General features: G+C 46.1%; 1 protein-coding gene across 1 annotated transcript in view; it reads right to left on the bottom strand.

Annotated features, from left to right (window-relative positions):
- The window catches only part of LOC138580596 (protein-glutamine gamma-glutamyltransferase 5-like), a 364,270-nt gene that overhangs the window by 240,492 nt on the left and 99,634 nt on the right, over positions 1-24,144 (bottom strand). The window contains exons 3-4 of the mRNA XM_069651260.1: positions 10,341-10,583; positions 2,147-2,265 (exon numbers count right to left, since the gene is read on the bottom strand). Coding sequence (XP_069507361.1) covers positions 2,147-2,265; positions 10,341-10,583 — 362 coding nt within the window. The remainder of the gene's footprint in view (positions 1-2,146; positions 2,266-10,340; positions 10,584-24,144) is intronic.

Genomic DNA, 24,144 nt, shown 5'->3' with positions numbered 1-24,144 from the left:
TATTTCAGATCCTGTATGGTGTACTTAAGGTGTGAACATCTTACTATGGGGCCTACCCTGGCCATGGACACTGTTAACCTAGCAATATCACTTTGCCTCCAATATTTTTTATTGTATCAGTTTCAAGTTATGCAATGACAGCTTTTACATTATACATATCTTAGTGCCAAAGGTTCCAATGTGTTTTTCTGAAGATTTTGTTAGCAAATAACTTTTTCAAAATAGATATGAATGAAGCACAAGTGTGCCTTTTTTCTGAAGCAGAATGTCTGTTAGGGAGAATTCTCCAAAATGGCTCATTTCCCTTACCTACTGAGTGCCTCAGCAGCTTTGCTGGATTTCTGGGATTTATTTTTTTCATCTGGTAAGAGTGTGAGCCTTTTTTCTCACTCTTACATGTGTTTTGCTATGTGTGTGTTTAACATGTTCTTGTGTTCATAGACTGTGGAGCCTCACCTACTCCACAGGCATCATATTTTTACGGTGTGTTACACAGCACCTTCAGTGCAGTGACACAGGGTTGTCTTTTTGATTTCCCAACTCTGACTCAATTTTCTGGGACTGACTAGGGTCTCCCAGAACATATAAACTTACCATAGACTTTATTAGTCGCTTTTAAAACTCACACACCCAGTACAAACTATCTTAAATAGAGTGCTGAAAAGGGTTAATACGTATCCCTTTTTTTGTCTGTTTCACTTGGAGCATTGTTTCGCTCCCTTTTCATCAAGACTTGGCTGGTGGCAGTGGTAACTACCCTATTTTTCCTACCGTGGTTTCTTAAATAGCCTTGAATTGTTTTAGGCTATCTTGGTAGCCTCGAACTTAAATCTGCCATACCATATACATTTTTATACGGTTCCGGCTGGGTTTATTAGCCATTTCTTTTTTGTAAAAATCTTTCTCGTGTTTTACTCTGCCCACTAAACCAGGATTAGTTCCTTTTCTTCACCGTCCTTTCCCGGGCTTCTACACAGAAGCCCTCCTTAGGTGCCTGTATGTCTGGGGGGAACAGGGAAGGGTTTACGACTCCCTGCACAGGATCTCCTTGGAGACCCATGTCACACTCTGATTTGATTGGCTGTGGTGACTGTCCTGGCGGGACAGCCACCCTGCTGTGTGATTAACAACCAGGCTGTGTGAATGGGGGAAAACTGCATAAAAAGCAGGACTCTGAGGCTGGAAAGCTAGAGACGCCACTGGAACGAGAGAACCAAAGATGAGCTCACAGAAGAGGACCCCTACCACGACTTAACCTCCTGATGAAGCCCTGCTGCAGGTCTGAATCTTCATACTCCAATGACATGGAAGATATGCAAGGAATCTTCTCCCCTTGAGCTGTTGGGAATAACAAGTTTACCAAACTGTTCGCCAGGCCTCCCTTCTCTGGTCGAATTTGCTGTACAGAGCTACAGTGAACCGGATGGCCAGGAGGAACAGACCCTGCTTGCATTTTAAGGAACACACCTTTTATTTGTTACTTTGCTCTGCTGCTGGTTTCTTCCCTGGGCAGTGCAGGACCCTCCAGTCTTCCTACTTCGTTTCAGTCCGACAGTCGCTTCAGGAACCGTGAGTCTGCAGGACCTGCCAGGAATATCTGCCGCAGCTACAGCCTTCTTCTCCATTTAAGCTACTGTTCAAACCGGGTTGATTGTTTCGTCCAGCCGCAGTGAAAGTGTGTGAAACCTTTCGCCAATCCGAGGGCTTGTCCTTCTCTCTCCAGGCTCGGGATTCCACACACATTCCCCATCCGCGCTGGGCCTGCCATACAATTAGAAAAAGGACTTTGTCCCTTTTTGTATTTAATATGACGATGACCATCTTGTTTTTATTTTACAGTACACTGGGCATGCGCAAGACATGCACAGCCCAATTAAAACGTGTCAACTATTCTGTTCCTGTATGACGCCCTGGGGTGGGAATAACAGTCATAACCTTGTATGGGGATATATAGGGCTTGTAATGGCCCAGAGCCTTTTGCTCGAGCCTACTTAGGCCCAGGCTAGAGGCAGATTAGTAATCCTCCATATGACCGGCTGTGAGAATGAACACTATATTCATCGTAGACTAATAGGCACTACCTCCAAAGCCTCTTTCAACACATTACCCCCAACCCACTTCCTTTCCCATTTGAGGGTCACATTACCTGGCCAAAGTTCCATGGGCAGGGTGAGATCCAGCGTGGATTGCCCTGGTAGACAAATCCGTAGTCATTGAGGACATACTCCTGCCTCTGCGTCTCGTTGCCAAGATATACTTCATCATCTGAGAAATTAAAGGAATGAGATTCAAAATGTAGTAACAGAAGGTGAACGGTACAAGCATTGTTCTAAATCGCGTTCCATCCCCCTCTTCACTGTGATATGTCTGGAAAATCTTTCATGCAATCTTTGTTTAAAGTTTATCAGGTTAATAAATGCGGCTAGATACATCTCTTGAGTATGAAGGCTTTGTGAAGTAGTTTTAATCTTGCGCTGTCAATAACATCACATATAACATCAGGCTTTATCACACAAATGACATGATTGAATAAGAAATTCTGATCAATACCATTCAATAGCAGATTCCTATATGTTATCAATCTCCTCGCTCTTCTACAGTTTAAGCATCTTTTTGTAAAGATTCCTTGGACATGCATCTTGAGATCCAGGGCATAGGCAAGAGTATGATGGAAGCAATAAAAAAGAAATACCACACGTTTTACTGCTACGCCATATATAATTGTTTAATTATGTTCCTCTTTGTCATGTACTCTTCTAATGTTGCAGATAGAGAGTTAATATATTGATTTGGGAATTATCATAGAGTACGCCATAAGCCATGAAATATGATATGTTGCACAATATGACCAACATTTAAGTTATCTTAACTCAATCGCGAGTCACCCTTAGAGGGCCTTAGTAGAACACATGTGGAATGTAGTCAAATAAGTATGGGTCAGTATTGTAAAGCAAGTAATGACCTATTGTATATAAATTTGATCTAAAACTCCTTGCAGCTAACATTTGCGTACTGTTGGGTACACCGTTACCAATAGCCACAGGCCCGCTAGGTTTAATTGGTGAGCGGGGGTTTACATAGGGAATAGGCAGTTCCTCTCTATTTTAAATCATTGTGAAGTGTAGCCAACTGCTGGCGAAGTTTGAGAGGGATGAAAGAACTAATGGGTTAAGCTGTTGTGTGCATCCAGCTTATGCAGCTGGTAACCATGGACACGTATCAACATACATCAAGACCCGATCCTGCCCTTCCGTATCCATGGGAGGGTGGGACGTGAGGTGCTGTCATGACACCAGGCCTGTTGACGTGACGCAACACCTTGCATGGTCTCCATAGCAACGGTATAAACGCTGCAATGTACGTCCACGCAGGTATCATCAGCGGTGGTGAGCGAGTCACTGCTGTCCTTGGTAAGTGAAAGGCTAAAGGAAATGGAGTTCTATCCTCAAATTGTAGATTAGATATCTAATGGAGATCCATCTTATTAGCCTAGACAAAGAACTGATTACCTAATGTAACACATAAAGACGGGGCAGCTTATGTTAGTGTAGGCATTTTGGATACTGATAAAAGCTTTAGTACATATTCTCTTGATTTGCAGCGTGAAGGCTCATTAAATAAGGTACGATTATCTTGATTGACATACCTGATTTGAAAACTGTAATATAATGTATTGTTTAAACACAAAGGTATGGATGAAAGACTGACGGTATTTACTTTGGTATCTCTTTTTCTTTTCACGTTATGAATTAACATGGCGGCCATTGCTGTGTAGAAAATAGCTAAATGTAATATTACATGTTTTGTCTATTTTATAAATGTGGCTTTGCTGTGAATATAGCCCTGAAGATGGAGCAACCCTCCGATATGCATTGGCTTTGAGCCACATGTTTGATTTCGAAGATTGTTCTGCCAGGAAGTAGCCAATCTACATATTGGCCTAGAAACTTGGAATAAAGATGTCCTTCAAGAGACTTGTTTCACACTTGCATATATAATCCTTTTTGATGGAAAGACACTGCAGTGAATAATGAGATGAATGCATGGAATCACCGAAAAGGAATATTGTAAAAAGTAATCACACCAATTATCAGCTCTTTTTTTTAGCACTGTGAAAGCATCGGGCATTATTGGGTAGTTACACCTGTTTTTTTGGTTCTTGAAGTTTTTTTACAGATCCTTGTGTCATGGGATCGTCATTAGCCTGATAGCTCCTATGAATTTGACTAATTACTAATTAACTGATTACTTTTTGGTTAAAGAAGAGACAGAATCTGATAGATTATGATGCCCGCTTCTTCCATTTCTCTACACTTTAATGATCAAGGCACAATGATCAAGGCACAATACAAATAAAGTTTTATGAATAAATTAATGAAGATTTAGCCCCACCTTTTAGGTGCTGCAATCCTAATACAGGTGCAGCCTCAAATGCCCTAAGAATAACATTATGTTATAATTACATTGCTTTAAGTCATAATGCCACAGATGCAAGAACTGGGGTGATATGTGGGGGTGGGTGAAATGTCCCCCCCCACCGTGAAGGGAAAAGTGCAGAATTCACACTCAATTCCACTTCCACTCGTTCTGTGAAATCAGCATTACAGTTCAGCTGCCAATGAAATGTTGCCCGGTTTTGTGGGTTTTTGTGCAGAGTGTGGTGTTTCGTCTCCATGTTGGTTTCGTGTAGCGAGACGAGAATCTTCACACCAATCTTTTTCTCGGTCCGTGCTAGTTTCGTGCAGCGGAATGAGAAACTTTGTGTGGGTTTCAATTTGTGCTAGGTTCCCGCAGCGACACAAGACACTTTGGGCCTCATTACGACCCAGGCGGTAAGTTACCGCCTGGGCCGTGACTTTACCACCATGGCGTAAACTATGTTTACGCCATGGTGGTTGGCGGATTTACCGCCCCATTCCGACCTTGGCGGGGCGGTAAGTCCCCAATCCCCATTTACCCTTCCCCATTCCCATTTTTGCCCCATAGGGCATAATGGGAGTGGGGAAGGCGTTAATTACGCCACCGTAAATGACGGTGGCGTAATTAACTCCATGGTCCCTCAGCGCCATGGATTTTAACACCTGCTAAAAGCAGGTGTTAAATCCGCCATGGCGCTAAGGGACCTCGTACTCAGGCGGTAAGGGTCGGCGCTGTTTACGCCGGCGTAAACCCCTTACCGCCTGAGTCGTAATGAGGCCCTTTGTCCAGGTCTTTTGAAATCCATGCTAGTTGTGCTCAGCAAGACAAGAAACTGTGTGTGGTTCTTTTTTAACTTGTGTTAGTTTACGTAGCGACACGAGAAACCTTAGACTGGCCTTTTTTTTTACCAGTACTAGTTTTGCACTTCAGCGTGGGAAACTTCACACTGGTTTTTCAAACCGCGCTAGGATTGCGCACCGGCATAAGAAACTTCACACAGTTTTTGTTTCAATTTGCAGTAGGCTTACGCAGCTGCATGAGACATTTTGTGCCACATCTTAAGATTCATGCTTGGTTCGTGCAGCAGCACGAGAAATTTTGTTCTAGTGTTTTCGATTTGTGCTAGGTTTCACGCAGCAGCACATGAAACTTTGGGTGGCTCTTTTCGATTTGTGCTGGGTTCGCACGACGGCACAAGAAACATCACAGAGATTTTCGGTTCATGCAGAGGCACAACAAACGTTGTGCAGCTCTCTTCAGTTCATGCAGCTGTATGAGGAAGTTTGCGCTGATCTTTTTCGATACATGGGGTGACAGCACGGCAGATTGGGATGAAGCTGAAAAAAATCATACAGATTTTACTTCTGCAGCTGGCGGAACAGAATTGAACAATTTCAGCCAGCCCTAAACATATGTGAAGGGCAGCCACAAATGCCCTAAAAATTCCATCATATGACCAGTGTCTTTACATATAAAAGGACTAGCCTCACAGGTGAAGCCATTATATGACAAGCCCCATCTCAAATCCCTCATACAGTCACCATGTCCCAGCTATAGCCCTACATGTTGAGGCGCTGGTATCGTATTCCAAAACCAGCATCAAATGCCACAGTAATGGCATCAGATGCCTGTTAATATAGTAGCACTATGTGTGGTATGTTGCCATTTGTATTTGTTTATTTATAACGCGCAATCCATCAGGCCTGGGGGTATCAGGGCGCAATTTGTACAAGGTTGCAAGAAAAAATACAGACAGAGAGGAGCTGCTGTCACATGGCAAATGCAGCGTCAAATACTGTAATAATACCATTATTGTAACGGTATAACTAACATATGGCAGGCGTAGTCTCACAGCCCGGCACTACCATTGTATTTATTTATTTATTTATTTATTTATTTATTTATTTATTCATATTTTTAAAGCGCACAACAGCCCGGGGGCCTTGTGGCACTGTTCCAGAAAGACAAGCTTGCTGGTTACAGTGGAGGGTAAGGTGGTTACATCGATATTTGCAATACAGGACAATTTTCAAGTCAAGTAAGGTCAAGTGCAAAGACAAATTCCCCTACCCTGCCATGCAAAGAATGGCATGTTTATCATATGTGAAGCAAAGCCCTGCATGTGCTACCGTAGTATTGACAATGCATCTCACATTCTGGAATAATGCTATAAAATGACTGACATGGTCACCTTAATTATGGTACAGACTCACAGGTGCTGCATTAGATAATTAACAAACAAATACTAATTCTCACCTGGACAGGAGTACAAAAAAAAGCACACCTATATATTGTACATTTATTTTCGGTAGCACGAGCTACTGTACAACTTTCACTCAATGAGTCAATAAAATAAAAGCACTTCCACAGCAGTGACTAATGCTGAAAATAAAAATAAAAAAACAATCACCTTGCCCATTTTTTCTCAACTGTAGGATTTCACTCCTTGAACACAAATATATTGTCTTTTCAGTGCACACCACTGTAGCAAGCGTGTTACTTATGAAAATAACTGACATTCTTATTGCTGTGTCTTCTTGACGTTCCTGCAACATTCTAAAATGTTTGTCATGAGTTCTTTAAGCACCTTGGATTGGAGTCAAGATGCTACAACAATCCCCGTGGTGCTTGTTATTTACTTCCAGTGAAGGACAGAGTGTGCACCAGTATTTTCCTTCCCTTGCCGCTGTGTGCCCCGGTACTTTCATGTGTGCTTGCAATGCACACCTACCATATGGTTCCTAGCTACGATCCTACTCTTCTGTGTTTACCGCTAGCCCTAGATGCTGCAATCACACAATGGGCCTCATTACACGGATGGCGGTAAGGATTTACCGGTACCGGTAAAATACCGGTACCGGTAAATCCTTACCGCCTTACTACGAGGTCCCTTTGCGGGTTGGGGGATTTAACACCTGCTTTTTGCAGGCGTTAAAAACCAACCCGCAAAGGGACCCAGGGAGCTAATTTGCGGTACCGTAATTAGCGCCTTCCCCATTCCCATTGAGCCCTATGGGGCAAAAATGGGAATGGGGAAGGGCAATGGTGGAAGGGGGAATTACCGCCCCGCCAACCTTGGAATGGGGCGGTAATTCCCCTTTCCGCCAAGGTGGTGCCGGTATATTACCGGCATGAACCATGGCGCTAATAGCGCCATGGTTCTGCGCCATCCGTGTAATGAGGCCCAATGAATGGTACATGCAAGACCAAACATGCCCACCTATAACATTACCCTGTACACTACGTAGACCAGTATGTTGCAGGTTCACAATATTTAGTTATTTTAGAAAACTGTTAAGCAGTGAGCAGCTCCACTAGAAACAAAGGTATTCTTCTGAAAGCCCACACATCATTAAAACAACACATCTACGATCAAATGACCATCTAAGATCAGAGATCTAGTAATGCCATCATCATATATGACCACTCTTCTCTATCTTTTTACGTGTCCCTAAGATTAAGGGAACTGTACTTTCTGCTTTGACAAATGTGCCAATATGTAAAGGCCAGAACATTTAGATAAGTACGAAACCTTTCAAAAAGGTCTACTTATCTCTATTTGCACCATATGGCATTACATGGATTACACATTACACATTGGTTTCCCTTTATCAAGCCTCTTGAAGCTGCCCTACCTCCAATTCATTCATAATGTGCTTTGGTGGCTCGACCTATAATGCCAGTGTGATTTCCCATCCAAGTTCCCAATCTTTGGAGTTCCCCACTGAGTAACTCCAGCCTGCCATCCATTACGCAGCTCACATCTGGTAACCAAAGCCCCTTGCTTCCATGTGAGGTCCTTGTTGGCCACCTAGTTATAATCAGTTAGTGAGCAATGCTATGGGGGATTTCATCTTGCTTTGTACTCTATGTTGATGCTTCCTTTTATGCAACATGTAGGATGTTCTCTATAGCAAGCTTTGGGCATCATTGCATCTACACTTACATGCATCAAGTCTAAGGAGCTCGTTTTACAGAAACCTACATGAAAGAAATGCATTTTGTTTTATCACTAACCACTTTTTAAGCAGAAAATCCAGGGAATGGGCTCAATGGGGAATTACATTACCGCCGAACTCGTGATCCGGCACTATTAGCGCCGGGAGTTCGGTGGTAGGGCTAATACCGCCAAAGTCGTGATCATGTGTGGTATGTTGCCATCCAGAGATGAACGAGCATTACTGGTCAGGTGATGGCCTGGGCCCAAAATACAGGCTTAAGCAATGGTCTTAATGTGTGCTCTGGTGCCATAATCTGACCTCTAATATCCACCCATCAAAGGGTTTTTAGCTTTCAGTATCCCGACATGCTTCGCGGAGTGCTATATATTATTATTTTTGTTTTATTTGAGAAATGCACATTGCTGCTTCTCAAATTAAAAAACGCTACACAAAGTCAACTATGCACAGCCTCTTCTTCCCTGGCATGGAGGCCATTGCTGCAGAGGGGAAGGTGAGGAACAGTGGGTAGAGGGCTGAGTGAAGGATTACCCCCTGGAGGGAAGATGGCAGGCACCTGCGTCACAGGAGGCTCAGAACAAGCCCAATATCATGAAGGTAAAGCCCACCTTCTGAGCGCCCTGATTGGCTGGAAGGGCCCATGACAATCGCAATTTAATACAATAGTCATATAAAATGCAAAATGTGAACTCTCTAGACTTCGTACGGGAAAGAAGACTTTCCAAGCTTAGACATCAAAGTGGTGCACTCTTGTCTACTAATGGGCAGGATACTACAGAAACACCCTCATTATGAGTTTATTGGATTTACAAGTGCCAAATACAAATAAATCAAATACAGTTACCAGCATAATACTGCCTTGGAACTTCAGGTCAATTCTCCAAATTCAGAGATGGTGTTATTTGCCATCCGCCCTGAGGGCAATGATGCCATGGCGAACAGAGGATAGCACAGGGGCAACGCACCGGTTTTGGGAGCAAGACCACTCAGAGCAACAGAAGTTTGAATCCTGAATCCGTGTTAAACACCAAACGAACTAATATATGGTGCGTTATAAAAAAAACTATGAAATAGATAAAATAAAATTAGGGTGTTAGGAATGAAGGCTCAGAATTGCTGGCATAGGCCTGCATTGTATTCCTTCCTTCAGTGCCACTCCCTCGAGCCACAATTTTATTTCTCCATTCCACCCCCACCCCACTGTCTCCCTGTCTCTGCCCCACCTGCTTTCTGCCTCCTCTCGGCCACCATCAGCCTTGCCACCCCCTGCCTCAGCCTATCCCTCCACAGAGCCACACTCACCTACCGCAACTGTTCTCACTTGCATCACACCATGCTTTGGGATGGTAGAAATAGTAAAAGGACTGCCATGCTGTTACAGGTCCTCCAATCTGACAGCTTTATTTTTACAGGTTACATAATACATGCTAGACAATCGCCTCTAAAATAGTATTTGCTTTTAGGACAAAAGCCCCCATGTGCAAATAGTTTTAATTCTGCCTTTGGTGTGCAAGCTTGACAGGAATCTGGCCTGAGCCCTTAACTACCAGGGCTCAGGCAAGTGGACCGATGACAGCCAAACCTACTTTCCAAAGCTGGAATTATTGCGATATTATGGACTCCATTGGGGTTGTGAATTAATGTACTCTGATGGCTATTCCGTCAGTGGCAATTCCTCAATTTTTCAGAGGATACGTGAGGAAAGTTCCTAAACCCAGTCAGAATTTGATCCTGCTGTAAAAGCGGTGGCAATTACGTTACTGTCACCTTTTTTACTGCATCGGCAAATGTGTGATGTGGGTTAAAATGTTGATCTGAAGATTTATTTTCATCCAAATAATTAAATGAAGTCTGAGTGCTCATAAAACTATTCAAATATGGTTCCCAAATTCGATGACATAACATTTCTTATTTTTCACGTCATTTTGGAAGGCTAGAGTTAAAGCCAGAGGCATAGTGTACCTTGAGACCAAGGGTTAAAGAGCAGGTAGAAGTCGCCAAGCTGATAGAGGATGTTTCTGTCCCGGGTAGACACTTGGATCTTCAGAGTGTAGCATCCAATGATGGCATTGCCAGGAGCCGACAAAGAGGCGACCAGTGTCGTGGAATTCTGTCCTGCAGAGACCGCACACCAAGTGTTTCTGCTTCCGGACTTTGCCAACGGAAATACGGCTTTTGTTCCGGATGAGACCTCTGGCCATGGTCCTTGACAAAAACGAAAAAAAAACTATACGTTAGAGATATCAGGCACACAGCAATTTACCGGATCTCTCAATTCAAATTGATGGGGAAACAATTAAGTATTATTCGCTTGGCCTACAATGTCATGCCGTAGAAACATCACAGTAAAATACATCCTTGAAATGGCGCATGCCAACGACTGTGGGCCAGTTTCTCAAAACCTTTTTGTCGCAAGATGCGCTCATTCAGAGGGCCTGTTTCACCCTTTTACACATGTGTGCAAATCAAGCAGCGTTTTTATGCATTTGAATGTGGACCCTGAGTTCCGCAGAAATGAGAGTCCTCACCATGCATGCACCTGTTGGGAAAAGGCGCAGGGGGAGGTGCAACTCATGACAGGTTTTTTTTGGGCCATGTCATGATTTTTGACAGCTGCGGTTTAAACCACAGCTGTCACACATGTATTTCCATCCCCCAAACCGGGATACTATTTTGCGATTGCTTCTGAGACAGACCCTTTAATGCATTCCTAGCAACCGTGTGTTTGCTCGGGACACTAATTTATGCCAGGGGACTGGACAGAGCATCCTTAAGGTACTGTCCAGCTCCTCCCGAAATGCGCAGGTCACCTTTGAGAATAAGGTCACCTGTGCATTCCAGCAATGAGTGCAAATAAAAAAATGCATACTCAGCTTTTTCCATTTGCGCTCCTTTTTTGAGAAGTGTATTTAATGTTATGCAATAGAAGCCATACAATTAGGAACATGTCTTACAGTGCAAAGATTGAGCCAATCACAATTCACATTACGTGACACATCTGCGAATGCCATGTGAACCAAAATGGCCGATATTTTCATGGACCTAGATCACTACATTCTGGGGTCCCATTGCATCTTTGGCGTCCTTTGCATGGAAGGGAAAACCTAAGGCAATGATTTTTAGGATGGGCCTCCTGTGTCAGTGGCGTTTGTTTCCCCCTTCAGGCAGTGGAAGGATTCCATTCTGAGATGCTGCAGTGTCCACAGTATAGATATCACATGTGTGACTCCTCACCAATGTCTCAACTTACCAAGTCTCCCATCTTCCTACATCACGAGTTTATCATTGCTGGCAAGTGTCTAAGGGCCCGAATCATGGAACTTTTAGCGTGGTGCAGTCACTTTGAACTGGCGCAAAATCACTTTGCACTGCCAACAAAGACCCTGATTCACAGAGCATTGGAAAGTGTATTTTTGCAGGGCAAAATGACTTTCCACCACTTTTGCACTAGTACAAAGTCACTTTGCACAAATAAAATACACTTTACACCACTCTGTGAATCAGGATGTACATTTCCATGCATGTAATCAGAAGGCAATATTCAACATGTTCAGAGTGCAGTCAACAACTACTGGTATAGACAGCATTCTGAACATTCTTCAAAAGTAAACAGGAAAACAGCAATGCAATTTCCAGGCAATGGGGGCCATCACCAGTTGGGCGGTATCCCTGCAGTAAATCCACCAGGATACCGCCCAATGCAAACTCGAGTTGCGGCACGGGACTGTGAATCCCCATTTTGTTCAGAATCCGTAGGACTCTACGGAGCATTTTTCGGCAGATTTACTGAGGCACAAATTGCGCCGTGGTAAATGTGCCAAATATGTGCCGAAAGTCAACATATTTACCTCCAGCTCAAAGCTGAAGGTGAATCTCCCAACTTTTCGCCCAAACTCAAGATTGGTCGGAGCGAAAATGCAGTGTTAATAGTGTTACTGCCGCATGTTTACTGCCGCGCTCAACCCGTGATGAGGCCCAATATTTTCTCAACAAGTCGTTTCCTCTCTGGGAGGGGCATTTTGCTGTAGCATCTTATTTAACACAAGAATGAGAAAGCTAAAACATGGCAAAATGCGTTCCCTTTCTTATAGAGGAATCTTTTACTTTTCCATGACACCTACTTCACGCTCATGTTAAACCGGCTCCATTATAACCAAGTGTGCCATTTCAATGCTTAATTTATGAAGACCACCTTATTTAAACACTACAAAATAAAAACATTTAATGTACTAACTTAGTTTGTCTATTTACTTTACTCGCTATTAAAGTTACATTTTACTTCACCAGGAAAACTCCCAAACATATATTTCTATAACTTGAATGTGCTATTAACCTCATGGACCTACGGAGGGGTCATTATCCCTTGGAAAATTGACCCATCCCCGAAGTTATGGCTGGCGGGTCATCTCTTCAAATATTCTTATCTAAATGTACCTAATATGTCTGTAACCAGCGCGTAGATACCAATGAAAAACAAACAAACAAACAAACAAACAAATACATAAATAAATAAATAAATAAATAAAGAACTAATGACCCTTCCTCTTGTCTATACGGCTATACGGCTATGCTGATATTGCAGGTCACCAAACACGCGGTCTTGCCGTGTTTATTCAAGAGTTGGAGTAAGACTTCAGCAGGGCAAGCAGAAGTTTCTCTGTGGTGTAATTCACTGATACCCTCCTGCATGATATACATATCTAAAATCTTAGTAAGTGTAGCGTTCTTTGCAGAAACTGGCCTGATGATTTTGTTTCGTGTTATAAAAATAGAAATATTAAAAAGATAAATAAAGGATTTTTAAAGAAAAGAAATGTAAATCCATGTGTTATACTTCGGTGCGTGCTGTCGGCAGTCATATGTTCTAACATTTCAGGTCTAATAATCCTGTCTCTGAAGCAACCTGTGAGCTAGTGAGTGAGTGGACCAGATCCTTTATCGACGTAGGCTCTTTATCCAATTAGTCCTGGAAATTGATGTATAAAGTGAAGGGTATGAACCAATTATTTAATAACATTTCCTGGGATTTTGAGTACCCTTTCCCTGTCCAACGCTTCTGAGACAGCTGGGCATACTCAAACTGAAGACATTTAAAGTGAATTGGTTTAGAGGTTAACCAGCCAGCAGTAATGATAAGAGTGTTGTTAAACCTTAGAATCTACCTGGCATGGCCCCTCGATGGATCTTAATACAGAGCTGCCTGCTTCACAGGGTCCACACCTGATTGATGCTCCACCCAGGATTGTTGTGGGCTCCCCGGATGGATCTCAACATGTGGATTGTATGTATCTGTCTTTCGGCACACATGCTTGCAAAAGAGGCTGTGTGCTTCAGAATGTGTATTTCTCAGACTTGTCCATAAAGGTGGCACACACCCAACTCGTGTGGCTCCTTTTGAATTCTCCTCTTTTAGGTAATAGCAATGTCCTGTGGCATCCCAGGTTCAGAAGCCCATTACCCTGCCTCTATATACAGGAGTACAGGACTAACAGTCTTGCCAATACGGTGGCACCACGGGGCGCAGACTTGGCCTTCCCTGGGGGTGCAGATGGACGCAGTGATGTTGCAGATTCTCTAGAGGAGCAGGCGCATTAAGAAATAGACTGAATAGAAGGACGTGTAGTAGGCATATTTGTTCCCAAAATTTGATTCCTACATGCCCTCTTTTTTAAATGAACACAAACTGTAAAATGCTGGGTATGATTTATAAGGACCTCTTCTCACCTGCACCCATAATAAACATGATACGAGCTTTACTGTGTGTTACCTTTTTCCATCTCCATACCTTGACTGAATGTATCATTTTGCCATTCTTTTTACCATTATCTATTTGGCTCCTTTCTTTGTCTGCCTCTGAGTGCCAAGTATTACTATTTCAGTCCGATCCCAGGAAGGTTTTCCCATGACACCCCATCTGAAAAGCACCCCTCTTAGATTGGGCATACGGCTAGGAGGAAGTGTGCCCACATCTCTCTGAAGCGCTCAAGATCAGAAAAATTGCTCACTATTAAAAATGCGAAAAGGCCCCATCCAGAAATGATTGAAAGTGTCATACTTCCTACTGCCGCACGCCCAGCGTTTCAATCCCATCTCAGAGCTCACACTCTACTTACCTGTTTAGCCCACATGTTTGCAGCCCTGAAAAAATAGAAATTTACTGACAAAGATGTCAAGTTTGTCTCATTATTCAAAACGAAGCGGCAACCGCCTCTGGGAGCACAATTAGTACTCCTAGTTCGGTTCTTGTATCCCCTGGATTAGCGCTGCAGAGCGAGGGCCATCAATAGAAAACAAGCACCTCTCTCTAATAACCCTGTTTACTTTAGCATGGCCATGCATTGTCACCCTCAAGCCCCCCAGCAGATTCCTAATGAATGTGGCAAAGCTGGGGCAGAGGCGTGTGGCAGGAACAATTGTTTCTCTAGCACCAGAGCCAGGAGGCCGGGCCGCCTCCCACTGTTCATCATGACTATCCACCACCTGCAAAGGATTGGGAATCTCGCCAGGCCTATTCCCCAAGAGTTCAGGATGCGGCTGCAGCTCATCAGATCCCTCAAGGGAAGAGCACATGAGGGGCAGAACGGGCATGAGGGCAACTCTATGTCTATTAGTCGCCCGTCTGAGGTCGTTCTAAAGTGGGCCACAAATAGACATAAACCTTTCTCATTGGCGAGGCTCACCTCCAAACCCCACATAATATGTGCTCCGCCCCACTTTGCCCACTGTGCCTTCTCCTTCTCATCCTCATCCCCCGGTCACCACAGCCCCATCTGGACCCTCAGTGTTAGGGTTACCTCCCTATCGGCACCCGCTGCACCAAGCTCCTACCCAACTTGAACCACTTTACTGCTGGGCCCTGCCCTCTTCCCTTCTGGGCCTGTGCACCACTCCTGCACTTTCCTCCTCCATTTGTGGGCTTCTGTGGGTAGCATTTCCTGTGCAGCTGTCTGGTTAGATTGTATAGTGCTAATTGATTTTCTTCTATGATGATTCTGTACATTATTTTAGCATTGTCTTTTTTAATTTAGGAAATTGTACAGATTTTCTCACAAACTCTATGCAGATGGGGCTGCTTTAGCGCTTTGATTTATTTGATTTTAGATGTTACACTTAACGTTTCATTATATAACTAAGGTTTGACCTTCAGTTGCATTGCAATAGGGTTGTCAGCTTGCATTAGAGGAGAGATTGCGGCCAATGTGTAAAGGGTTGGAGTGGACAAACTTTACTGCTAGAACTTCAAATCGCCCACATTTTGGATGATTCTACTAGACCCAACTTCAGATGAAAAGTATAAATATGTTTGACCGAGTTTAATCGCATGGACTGGAAAGCGACACACATGATTGGAGTATGTTTTCAGTCTGTGGAAACTTTCAGAGAGGGAGGAGGTTATTGCTGGATGAAATGGATGAAATTTAGGAAAGGGTTAATACACTGGATTGTAGTTGGAGTAGCTCAGTAGGAAGAAGAGTAGGCATAGGTAGTGAGGGTCCGGGGACCTAGAGTTGTATTTATGATAGGGAGGGTATGATAGGGTATCTTTTCACAGCATTGTGCAGTGCAGACAGTGATCTGATCTGGCTGGACACAGGAAGTGTCATCTGACGAGTTTAGAGAGTAGGAATCCCTGAAAGTATTTGTATGTTGTATTTTATCTTATTTACATGGCGCTTTACTCCAAAGTGTTTAACAAGTTAAAAATATGGTACTAATTTGTGTATCATTTAAAATAAATTTTGATACGTTATTATTATAAACACGTCCTCTGGACTTTTTTTCTGGTTTTGATGAAATGGGGAACACTGTCATGCATCATTGGGGCACAGGAGGAAATGCTTGTGTCGCAAGCAATGACACAGTTGCAATATATTCAGAGGTAATTTCTGCAGACTGGTGGTGGTATGCTGTTTGTCTTATGGTATGAGCAAGGTTGCTCTTCAGATCTTTTGCAGGATATGGGACTTTATAGATGTAGTAATGAAGTTTGTTCCTGCCTTTCCTTGGCACTCCGTTTTCCGGCAGAATGTGTAAGTGTCCAGATTTGGTTTCTGTTTATTCTCTATGGACTACTCCCACACTTTTTTGTTCCCACTTAATTTTTATTGAACATGTTACTTAACTGGCAAAGACCATTGACCATAATACTTTGACACACGAAGAAAGTGAAGAAAAAAAAAACCTCAGAAAACGAACCCTTCACCCTCCCAAGCCCACTCCCCGCTCATACTTAACCAGGCTCAGGCAGGCATTGTGGAGACAAGAAAGAGAAATATGGGAACCATTGAACTGTACCAAGCAATTAGGCTGACATCTTGGGTTCACTACTGAGCTTACACCACTGGCAGGTAGGACCAGAGATATGTACGCTAGACAGCGTCTGGGCCGGAGGCTTCAGAGTCTCATTGAGCCACAGACCTCGTGTAGGAGCACCACTGTCCAGTCCGGCAGGAAGGCTCTCATCGTATCGTGTATCAGAGCTGTTAACTTCTCATAGGTGAAAATGACACAGAGTTTAGTCAGCCAGTCCGCTCTGGACGGAACCCCTCGCTCTGCCACTTCTGGGCCAGGGCCAGCCTCCCCGCCCTCAACATAGCCTGGACCACCTTCCGATAGGAATACGACTCTGATGCTGGAGAGGGGAACCCAAACAGGAGGTCAATGGAGCACAGGGGGATCGTGAGGCCCACTATATCCTTAATCCAGCTCAAGAGCTCCGACCAGAAAACTTGCACAAGGGGGCACTCACACCACAGGTGGTACCAAGACCCCCTCTGGCCACACTCCCTGGGGCAGAGGGGGGAAGTACCACTAAACATTTTGGACAACCTCTCTTGGAGAAGGTGCCATGTGTGGAGGATTTTAAAGTTGTGCTCCATAGCAGCCATATAAAGGGAACCAGACAGAAGCACCCCACAGAGCTTAGACCAGACATCATCCTCCAACGGTTCACCCCACTTTTCCTCCCAGAACCTCTTAAAACCCTGTCTACCCCCAAGCTGGGCTGAGATTAAAATGTATATTTTGGAAAGGGAACATCTTCTCGAGGTAGCCTCCACCAACCAACTTTCCAGAGGTTTGAGGGGGCGCACCAAAGCCACCCCCACTTGGGGTCAGTCAGGAGCCCTTTCACACAAAGAAAGTCAAAAATTGAGATCGGGTGGTCTCCAATGAAATTCGCCAAGGTAGGGTACTCAATAAAGGCACCATTTTGGAATAGCTGTGCAACCCGTTCTACACCCATATCAGACCACTTCTGGGTGTCTCTGAAACCCCTCTTCCCCAAATCAAAAGGGGGACCCCATAAAGAAGACAGAGGAGATGGCCTGGAAGAAAGGGGCGCATTGGACCTATCTTGCCTCCATAAGGACCACAAGACTGATAACGTCAGATGGGTTCTAACCCCATTCGGGAGGTCCCCCGCCGGGGCCCACAAGTCTCTTACTTTCCTAGGTTGGGTATGGGTATCTTCGATATATGACCAGTAGGTCCGCATTTCGTCCCTCATATGCTCCAACATGACCCTCAGCTGTGCAGCCTTGTAGTATAAACAGAAGTCCGGGAGCACAAAGCCTCTGTGAGACTTCGGCAGGGTTAAGGTGGTAAATTTGACTCTTGGATTTTTACCGTTCCAAATAAAGTGCAACGCCATGGATTGCAGGGATCTGAAGAACGAATCTGGGATTACAGTAGGAAGAGCAGAAAAAAGGTACAGGAGGCAGGGTAGAATATTCATCTTTAGGGATACCATGTGCCCAAACCATGAGAGTGTCAGAAGAGTCCAACGCTTCAGGTCCGAACGTATCTTGGAGAGAACCAGAGGAAAATTGAGCTGAAAGAGGCTTCCCAAGTCTCTCGGAAGCAGGACCCCCAGGTAAGGTGTAGCCCTGCGCTCGTCTCTAATACCTCCCATCTGATCCTTCCCTTCAATGGATCCATCAAGCAGCCCCATCGGCATGAGAGATGATTTTGCCAAATTATTTTTTAGACCCTAAAAAGCCCCAAACGACTGAATAAGAGTAAAAAGAGTTGGGAGAGATTGGCCCACCTTGGTCATATAGACCAGGATGTTGTCCGCAAATAGAGATAGCTTAAACTCTAAATCACCGCAACTAATCCCAGTAATCTGGTGGTGTTGTCTTATAACTATAGCTAAGGGCTTCAGGGCGAAAGCGTACAAGAGGGGGGACAAGGGACAGCCCTGTCGGGTCCCACGGGAGAGGGCAAACAGGGCTGAGACCGCTTCGTTAACAGATACCTTGGCAGGCAAACAGGGCCGAGACCGCTTCGTTAACAAATACCTTGGCAGATGGGCCATTATATAGAGTGGAGATCCACCTACAAAATCTTACCCCTAAACACATCTTCCTCAGGACTTTCCCCATATAGGACCATTCCACAAGCTCAAAGGCCTTTTCAGATTCCAACAACAACATGTAGGCCTGCACGCTGTTACTGCCCACTTCATGCATCAAATCAACTGAGTCTCACCTTCCCGTTCGGGCAAACTCAGGAATCGCAGGTTACCGCGGCACTCCCTATTTTCTAAATCATCGAGCTTCAGGGTACACTTCTCTTCCCTCCTTTCAAGCTCTGCAAGATGCATGTCAAACTGGGTCTCAAGCAGATCAATTGAAGTTGAATTCGTCTCCAGGGTATCGACTTATTTTGTCCTCTTACCAATGTCCGCCCTAAAACCGCGGATTTCCTCTAGCAAAGCTGTCACCCCCTTGGCGACTGCATTAGCATCCAATGGATCCGGTTGCGCGGCTGCCGCCATATTAGAAGATGGCTTAGGGCCAGATGGCATGCAGAGAAACTTCTGTAAGGATTCAGCCCAGTTCATGAAGTCCCCCCGCGCCCAGGGCCAGCGATCGCGCTGGCAGATGGATAAAGGCACTGTTGTGCACCGGCATCTCTAGGTGCAGTGCAGGGAGCTACCCAGGACAAGAGGGCTCCCAGCGAGCCTAGGCGAGACTGCAGTTAAAGCGACCAGCGATGAACAGGGGAATCAATGACCTGTGGAACCTCTCCCAACCTCCCAGGCTATGCAACGTAGCTTAAGATCACATGAGTGAGAGAGCAAGCTGGGCAGACCAACCCCAGAGGCAAGAATACAGGCAAAAAAGTTGAGGCTGCCAGAAGCCAAAAAGGAGGAGCATCCATTCGCAGGCACTCCAAGACAGATCACAAAGTCCCTCCTCCAAACTGAACGCCTCTCCCCATCACATCTTTCCACCATGGGGCGGGGCACCAGCACGCACCCAGATCACCCTCCACACACCTCCAAGAGCAGCAGGAGGCGTCCGGAATCACTAGCTGCAGGCTCGGAGGAGGCCCCTCCTGGGGCAAAGTATGATGTGGGACGAGGCTTCAAGGCTCAGTTCCAAATCAGTTAAGGCCTCCCGGGCTGCAGCCGCAGCGGTCACCCCCTCTTGACAACGGCCTCACTATCCGTATCAGTACGCAGTCGGCAGGTGGCCGAGTGGATCTCCACCCGCCCCTGTCTCTCACCAGACCTCAGCTGCAGCGGGTAGACTAGGCAGCAGCGCTGTTGTTCAGTGCTGCCCGGGGCACTGGAGTCGTGTCCACGTATCTCCTCATGGCCCTCACCTCTGATGGCACACTGTATGCAGGGAAGCAGCACCCAGGCCTCACCGCGGCCACGCCACTCCGTTCGGCCCAGCACCTCCGTACCCGGCAGGGAAAGGAGCGGGTTCCCACCAGGGAAGGAGACGGCACTAGATAGCCCAGCCCCCGGCGATGGCCCCGGCAGCAACTCTAGAGCGCAGGCAGAGGGCCCCTCCTACGCCCCAGACTCAGTCCATTTGCCGTGGAGTCACAAGCGGGGACAGAGGCCAACACAGTCCCTTCACAGAGGCACTCTCGAGACTTCCGCTTCGCGGGGCCCCCGGCTGTCGGATCTCCGCACACTCAGAGCCCGGGGGGTCCGTTCAACTCCTGGGGGGGTCAGCACCTCTCTCCTGAGGGTATGGGGGTGCTCAGATCCCTATAGGTCTGCCCTATAGAGGAGACCGACGAAGGTGCTTCAGCACATCTCGGTGCCCCCTGGTGGCTCCTACTCCCACACTTTTGACTTACTTAGTCAGCTATCACATTGGCGGGATTCTTGTGCGTACGATGTGCTGGCACAGATGGTGTTCTGGATGCCACGTAATTATGTGATGTGCTTTCTGACCTGTGATGGGGGGCTAGTTTCTCAAATAGACTCTATACAAGCAGGGTGTGCTTCTATTAAAACTAAAGCCTCTCCATCTGTGGTGCGCTTTTCCTCTGCCTCCTCGGTAGTACTGCATTCCAACCCCATTACTTGCTGCCGTCTGGACTCAGAAGGAGAACACTATTTGCCTTTATCATCATCTGTCTCATCATCATTACTGACTGAGCTCGATGGATGGGGGAAGTGGAGATAGAGTCCTTGGATTTTCAATCTCCTGTCATTGCTCAAGTACTCCTTCTATTGACATTTCCTGCTCTTCATTAGATAAGATTTACACACATCCAAATTCTGCTCCTGAGACTGTGGACAGAACTGAAAGTGCAACCTTCTCTGTCGTTCTCACTGGGTGTTGAATGATGTGGTGCATTATCTGTGCATTTTCTTATGCTGGCACTTGTACCTCAGAGTGACAGAGGGTGTGGAATATGAGTAGGATGGTAACTTCAACTGACCACATGAAAATCTGTTCTACCCACTACACACAGCAGGTTTAGCTGCATGAGTGAAAATATCACAACCAACATGTCCCGCCCTGCTTCTGGTCTAATTTGAGATTCATCATATTGCTCCAGATATGTCGAAATATGCATCACCCAACCCACTGAATCTTAGTTATTCCTGCTTTGCAAAATCAGGTGAGCGTGCCACTCCCACAACTTGCCCTTCATGATTCAAGGCTACTCCTACTCCTCCTCCAAATCACTCAATAGTACATGCCTCGTCCACTCCCTTCAAGACATGTACACTGACTAGTGTGTGATTAACTGCCTTCCCCAATCGCTGCTGCTCCTTCCCAGAAAAACCTGATTAGCATGTCAATCCCACAAGCTGCCCTCAGGGTTTCCAGGCTCCTCCGCAAGCTCCCTATCTCAGGTGTCACCCGATTGTACATGTCTTGTTTGTTCATTACAAGAGATGGACAAAGACTGGTGTGTCTACCACCACCTCTGCAAGGCTCCTGTGCTCCCTCCCAGAAAAATCAGGTGCGCATGACTCTTCCACTAGATGCTCTCAAGAATTTCAAGCAATTTCAGCGCTTCCTTCTAGGTGACCCTGACGGTATGTGTCTCGTCCACTTCGAGAGATCGATACTGACTGGTGTGTCACCTGCCACCTCCTAATATCTATGATGCTCTCTCCCAGCAATACCTGGGGCACATTTCGGACTTTGCGGGGGTGTCTGGGTAATAAATTCTGGGGCGATGTGCGCAAATCATACCTCTGCGGATTCCCACAGGTGTCCTCTTTTCGGAAATGCATCCCTGTTTTCCTTGGTGGCTTGGACACCCGAGGCCCATATCTGTATGTTGTGCCGGTCGGCAAAATGGCTGAGATTCCCCTCTGCAAACAGACTGGGGGTTGCTTGCGTTTTCGGCTTGCCCCTTGCCAGCCAGGTAGGTGCACCCATGCATGTGAGGTACCGTTTTCATCGGGACACCTGCGGGAACGCGGGACGGTAGGCCATGTGTTGTTGGGGGCGTGTTTCGATGGGTGCGCCGATCTAAATGTGCGGAAAATTCGTTTTTTTCCCCACATTTCGGATTTTGCGGGGGTGTCTGGGTAATAAATTCTGGGGCGATGTGCACAAATCATACCTCTGCGGATTCCCACGGGTGTCCTCTTTTCGGAAATTCATGGGGCTCCCTGTTTTCCTTGGTGGCTTGGACACCCGAGGCCCATATCTGTATGTTGTGCCGGTCGGCAGAATGGCTGAGATTCCCCTCTGCAAACAGACTGGGGGTTGCTTGCGTTTTCGGCTTGCCCCTTGCCAGCCAGGTAGGTGCACCCACGCATGTGAGGTACCGTTTTCATCGGGACACCTGTGGGAACGCGGGACGGTAGGCCATGTGTTGTTGGGGGCGTGTTTCGATTGGTGCGCCGAGCTAAATGTGCGGAAAATGCGTTTTTTTCCCCACATTTCGGACTTTGCGGGGGTGTCTGGGTAATAAATTCCGGGGCGATGTGCGCAAATCATACCTCTGCGGATTCCCACGGGTGTCCTCTTTTCGGAAATGCATGGGGCTCCCTGTTTTCCTTGGTGGCTTGGACACCCGAGGCCCATATCTGTATATTGTGCCGGTCGGCAGAATGGCTGAGATTCCCCTCTGCAAACAGACTGGGGGTTGCTTGCGTTTTCGGCTTGCCCCTTGCCAGCCAGGTAGGTGCACCCACACATGCGAGGTACCTTTTTTGTCGGGACACCTTTGGGAACACGAGAAGGTATGACATCTGCTGTTGGCGACGTGTTTCGGTGAGTGGACACAGGGAAATGTCTCTGAAATTGGCCGGAAATGAAGACAATTCTCAGACATTTCGCTCTGGCCACCCACCGAAACACACCGCCAACAACACGTGGACTACATTCCCGCGTCCCCACACGTGTCCCAATGAAAACGGTACCTCACATGTGTGGGTGCACCTACCGGGGGCGCAAAAGGAAAAGGGTAACCGACTGGTAACCCCAACCCATTCTCCACTGCCCATTTTTTTCATGTGGGCAACCTACAGATATGGGCCTAGGGTGTCGAAGCCAGCAAGGGAAACATGGAACCCCATGCATTTCCCAAAAGAGGACACCCGTGGGAATCCACAGAGGTCTGCCTTGCGCAAATTGCCCCAGTTTTTATTAGCCACAATCCCCGACAAAGTGTGATATTTGGTGGGGAAAAAACACAATGTTAACTTTGTCTGGGGTTCTGGGTAATAAATTCTGGGCCGCTTCGCGCAAGTCAGACCTCTGTGCATTCCCACTGGTGTCCTCTTTTGGGAAATGCATGGGGTTCCCTGTTTTCCTTGCTGGCTTCGACACCCTAGGCCCAAATCTGTAGGTTGCCCACATTAACAAATTGTGCTGTGGCGAAAGGCTTGGGGTTACCAGCGGGTTACCCTTTTCCTTTTGCGCCCCCGGTAGGTGCACCCACACATGCGAGGTACCTTTTTCGTCGGGACACCTGTGGGAACACGAGAAGGTATGACATCTGCTGTTGGCGACATGTTTCGGTGAGTGGACACAGGGAAATGTCTCTGAAATTGGCCGGAAATGAAGACAATTCTCAGACATTTCGCTCTGGCCACCCACAGAAACACACCGCCAACAACACGTGGCCTAATTTCCTGCGTCCCCACACGTGTCCCGATGAAAACGGTACCTCACATGTGTGGGTGCACCTACCGGGGGCGCAAAAGGAAAAGTGTAACCGACTGGGAACCCCAAGCCATTCGCCACTGCCCATTTTGTTCATGTGGGCAACCTACAGATTTGGGCCTAGGGTGTCGAAGCCAGCAAGGGAAACAGGGAACCCCATGCATTTCCCAAAAGAGGACACCGGTGGGAATCCACAGAGGTCTGCCTTTGCCAAATTGCCCCAGTTTTTATTAGCCGCAATCCCCGACAAAGTGTGATATTTGGTGGGGAAAAAACACAATGTTCACTTTGTCTGGGGTACTGGGTAATAAATTCTGGGCCGCTTCGCGCAAGTCAGACCTCTGTGCATTCCCACGGGTGTCCTCTTTTGGGAAATGCAT

The sequence above is a fragment of the Ambystoma mexicanum genome, chromosome 3p (genome assembly GCF_040938575.1).
Source record: "Ambystoma mexicanum isolate Mex_15411 chromosome 3p, UKY_AmexF1_1, whole genome shotgun sequence".
Taxonomy (NCBI): domain Eukaryota; kingdom Metazoa; phylum Chordata; class Amphibia; order Caudata; family Ambystomatidae; genus Ambystoma; species Ambystoma mexicanum.
The sequence above is the reverse complement of the archived record's forward strand: the minus strand, read 5'-3'. Positions and strand labels throughout refer to the sequence as shown.